This window comes from Ruditapes philippinarum, unplaced genomic scaffold (assembly GCF_026571515.1).
Source record: "Ruditapes philippinarum isolate M1 unplaced genomic scaffold, ASM2657151v2 ctg1784_1_1_1_1, whole genome shotgun sequence".
Lineage (NCBI taxonomy): Eukaryota > Metazoa > Mollusca > Bivalvia > Venerida > Veneridae > Ruditapes > Ruditapes philippinarum.
In genome coordinates this window covers 5420-10078 of record NW_026859934.1, presented here as the reverse complement: position 1 = coordinate 10078, position 4659 = coordinate 5420, and the positions used below count along the sequence as shown (strand labels likewise).

At 33.2% G+C, this 4659-nt stretch overlaps 1 protein-coding gene across 1 annotated transcript; it reads left to right on the top strand.

Annotated features, from left to right (window-relative positions):
* Nucleotides 1-1200: 1200 nt before the first annotated feature.
* Nucleotides 1201-3949, top strand: LOC132758353 (uncharacterized). The gene is made up of 4 exons (XM_060749970.1): nucleotides 1201-1786; nucleotides 2031-2141; nucleotides 2813-2946; nucleotides 3098-3949. The coding sequence occupies exons 1-4, from the start codon at nucleotides 1201-1203 to the stop codon at nucleotides 3947-3949; spliced, it is 1683 nt and encodes a 560-aa protein (XP_060605953.1).
* The last annotated feature ends 710 nt before the right edge of the window (nucleotides 3950-4659 follow it).

Genomic DNA, 4659 nt, shown 5'->3' with positions numbered 1-4659 from the left:
TTGTCGTAATGAAAGGACATTAAAAGTTAAGTTTTTTTTATTGTATGTAATGAACGTTAAATTAATCAAACTTAGGATATAAATATATTTAGAGGTATTTATTAAAATGCGGAAATCCCAATACTTATAATTATATGCCTAATTAATTGGAAAAATCAAAGACTACATTCTTGAATTGGTCAAATCCCGGAATCCCTTTATGTTTTAATGCGATCCCAGTTTTTCTGAAAACTATATTCTTGAACTGGCCAATTCCTGGGATCTCTTTATATTTTAATACGATCCCGGCTTTTCTGAAAACTATATTATTGAACTGGTCAATTCCCAGGATCCCGATATGTTTTAATAGGATCCCGGCTTATCTGAAAAACATCTTAGACTGGTCAAAATCCGGGATCCCTATATTTTTTTAATAGGATCCCGGCTTTTCTGACACATTGTGTTTACTTTAGGACTTGTGTCTGTCACTCATTCCAATACTAAATAACATATTACAACTTAACTTCGTATAAAGAGACATCTTTATGAAGTCTACCTATCTAAGAATTATTTGGTCAAAGTCAACAGGCCATACAGTAAATGTGCATAGACATAGGGACTTCATTCTATCTGTTTACATGCATCTTCATATATACTCATATTCCTCTTTGTTAAACTTAGAGAACTGGCTTCCATAACTTTATTTCACTTTTATTTTGATGTTTGCTGAAGTCTCTTCAGCTAACAGAACTATCATTTTTACATTTAAACGCACCCCTGGAAAAAAATTACGAAGCGAGTCGCTACTAGCTTTTTTAAAAGCTAACCTTGTAATCATTTTATATTAATATGTACGATATACCTCGTAACAAAAAATATCTAGTATTCACAGCGACAGTATACTGACGGGCATTTTTTTAAATAGTTATATTGGACATTTTATCGTTTTAACAATGGAGGCGGGCATTATAATCAAAAAATATTATTTTGCAAATATATCATTTCCAAAAAAGTTATATAAAACATCAGTCTTATAAATGGAATTTTTGCAAGTCACACATGAATCAAACGTTTTTGCAAACCAACAAAGAAATCAATGAGTATATAATTATGATCATAAAATGTTGTTTAATGAAATCTTACTACATTAAAAGACTTTATAACAACATGTAAATTAAAATTATAAAAAATGCTAATATTTTCTCTTTGAAGAATATAAAGATGTCTCCGCCACTGTATTGCACACGAATTCCTCCAAGCAGACTTTACTTCCCTTGGTATAATAAGATAAAGAGACAACTTGACGACCTCGAACAAAGATATTTTGATCTAGGCGAAAAAAGATGCATTCGAAGTCCATTTACAAATACAACTCAAGGCAAATACTTCATTTTGTGTAGGCAGCGAACAACTAGGTGTTCATCAGTTTTCAACGCTTCTGTAGAAAAGGAATTCATTCCCGACGACAAGGAGGAAAAACTCAAGATTGAATCATTTACAACAGAGCAGATTTTGCAAAAAGTAGACAGTGGAGATGTGCTTGTCGTTCCATATAAGATAAACACATATTTCGTCAACAACAATAATCTAAATTGCAAAATCATAGTTGTTGCAACTGATACAAAAGAGTATACAGATGCCAACAATATTTTTCAAAAAGACCCAAATATCAAAGTCTCTCGTTTAGAAGACTTAAAGGATATTGCAAGTCTTACACTTGAAGAAAGTATGTTTGAACCTATGAAGTCTTATGCTGAAACATTAGACAAATCTTTACAAAACGATCAAAAATATGGGATAAGAAAAGGCAAGTCTAAAACTGAAATTTTTGGTTATAGTTGATCTTCACTATAGTAGATACATATAAATAAAAAGAAAATCATTAAATATATCTAAAGCACCATTACATTTTTTAGATGAAATAGCTTTCCTGTTTGTGAACATTTTGTTTCTGTCTATATTACATAATATTTGTCTTATTTGTACTCATTACTTCATCCTTAATTTTCAAATAAACTCTATTTCTTACTTTTTTGTATTCACTTGACTAGAAGAAAGTGTGCCTGAGAAGATAGAGCGGAAAAGATACAGAAAGACTCCATACAAATCTGAAAACAAGAAAGTTCACACGAGAGCCAAACATCTGGAAAAAAGGAAGGAAGGTATGATTTTTTTTCATAAAGCTGTACTGGTTCTGTATTTAGGTATTTAGAGACGTGTGTTTAACTCTTTAACAGAACATAAACTATTGTACTCCAAATCAAAACAAATCAAAAGGAATGACAAAATCAGGACTGTCTAATATAACCACAATTTACTATAGTGCCTGATTTGTGCTATTTTACTTTCGCAAGTCGAAATCACAATAATACGACAAAGTCATTGATTTTCATTTTTTCGTCCGCCTCTCTGCTGAGCGAAATACGACATTGCAAAATAAGCCACCATACTTTCACATCCATCCAAAATAAGAACACAAAAAAAAAACGCAAAAGGTAACGAGTACCTTGCTTTTAATTCCAATTAATTATTAAGTTTTAATGAGTGTTTATATCAAGAAGAAGTTTTTTTGTTGTTTTTCAAATTAAAAATGTAATATATCCCGCTGCAGTTAAATAGTCGAGTTCGTGTTGTTGGCATTAGTAATACATGTATATTGAGTAATTTAACTTAATCCATTCCGTACAATCGTAAGTAAAATCACTCGGAAGGTCGACAATAGTAATGATTCATATTAGTTTCTTATATATATAAACAAATTAAAAGGAAAACAGTTTGCGTTATGGTGTATTTTTTTTTTGTGAGGATATATTTTTGATATTGATACTTGCAGAAAATGTAGATCATTGTAAAGATTCTTCTGAACGTCTCTACAAAGAAATCTTAGGAGTTTTCAAAAGAAGCAGAATACCGGAACATAAGAAGCCAGATGTCAGAGTAATTTTTCCACATAAAGTAGGTGACGAGGTACGATTCTTACTTCATTTAAAGAAACATCGTTTTTCTATGATGGTATTCTGCACTTAAACAATAGTACGAATAAAGACGTTATAATGTTTAACAGAATTCTGTTCTTTAGCTGATCAAAAATTATTTCTTGCTTTCTCCCTTTTTTCAGGTTTCAAATGAGCTTTACAAAATTGATTCTTCCGTGAAAAGTTGTGGATATCGATATGGTACTCTCCAGGTTTTTGTCGATGATGTGAGCAATGACGAAATTAAAAACTCGATACAAAAAGTTTTGCAAACAAATGGCATTAACGACTTTGAAATTGTTCCTGCAATTAGTACATATAAGTCGTTTATTGGAGTCGGTGCCAGAGCATGCCCTACTGACGTTTTCACTTCACATGGGTCTTTGGGAGGTTATGCGAAAAGAAACTCAAGAGACATGTGTGCCTTAGTTTCAAGGCACGTTGCTATCTACTCAAAAGACATGCGTGTATCTCTGTTCGATCAGAATTCCTCTATTCGATCAAGACTTATCCCAGAAACAGTTGCTGATGACACTGATGAACCGATTTTGGATATTTCGGCTGCTGAAATAAATCCAAGGGATACACCCATTTGTGATACAAGATTTAAGTCAGAATGCGGGAAATCTTTGCCTCGAAAAGATTGTGAGTATGAAAACAAGCAACTTGATAGCAGACGCGTTCATCTTTGGGGTGCTGTAACTGCTCCAGGGTTAGGGATTATAACTATTCCTGAAGTTCGCGATAGGAACCATGATAAGACGTACATCATAGTCGAAGACAGGGCTAATGCAACAGCTGTTCTGTGTAGGGAAGGTGATAGTGGTGCAATGGTATGTGCTGACGATGATTATGGATCAGGAGTGGAAGCAATATCAATGCTTATTGGTAAAGATACAACCAATCCAGGGAAATATGCGACGTTCAGAATAGATAAAGGGTTACAACAGCTTGAGAAACAAACGGACTCCTCCTTTAGTTTATGCCAAGACTGAACATTTGCTTTGAAAACATGTTTTTGAAACATGTTAAATAAACAATCATTCTTAATCAATTACATTTCATTAAAACTAAAGCTCGATTTTGTGGTGAAGATGCAAATACTCATATACGAAACATGAGTTTATACCCTAAAATGCAAGAGGGATTAGTACATTATTCATTCGTCTATATATTCTCCAAGATGTGCCTCATAGAAAAAAGGATTTATCCATGTGTTAACAAAGTTATTTTATTCTGCATAGACATTGACTGAAATGTGAATAGACTAATGTTGTATAGTTCTATATATATACGAATACTCACAATAATGATTTTGTTAATGTATAAGTCAGTTTGAAGCAGGTTTAATTTAAAGATCCTGTAACACATTTTTGTATGTTTATATAATAAAATTAATATGTTTCTCAAATTAAGATTTATAAATGAGCCGCGTCACGACAAAACCAATATAGTGCGTTTGCGACCAGCATGGATCAAGACCAGCCTGCGCATCCGCGCAGTCTGATCAGGATCCATGCTGTTCGCTGTCAGTTTCTCCACTTGTAATAGAGTTGGTAAGCGAACAGCATGGATCCTGATCTGACTGCGCGAATGCGCAGGCTGGTCTGGATCCATGCTGGTCGCAAGCCCATTATGTTGGTTTTGTCGTGACACGGCTCAAATATTGTTATTTCCAAAAAGCATTATTTATAAAGATATTACC

Coding starts and splice junctions, on each gene's coding strand:
- LOC132758353 (XM_060749970.1), top strand. CDS start 1,201: ATGTCTCCGCCACTGTATTGCACACGAATTCCTCCAAGCAGACTTTAC. Junction 1,787..2,030: donor AAAATATGGGATAAGAAAAG/GCAAGTCTAAAA, acceptor TCACTTGACTAG/AAGAAAGTGTGCCTGAGAAG. Junction 2,142..2,812: donor TCTGGAAAAAAGGAAGGAAG/GTATGATTTTTT, acceptor TGATACTTGCAG/AAAATGTAGATCATTGTAAA.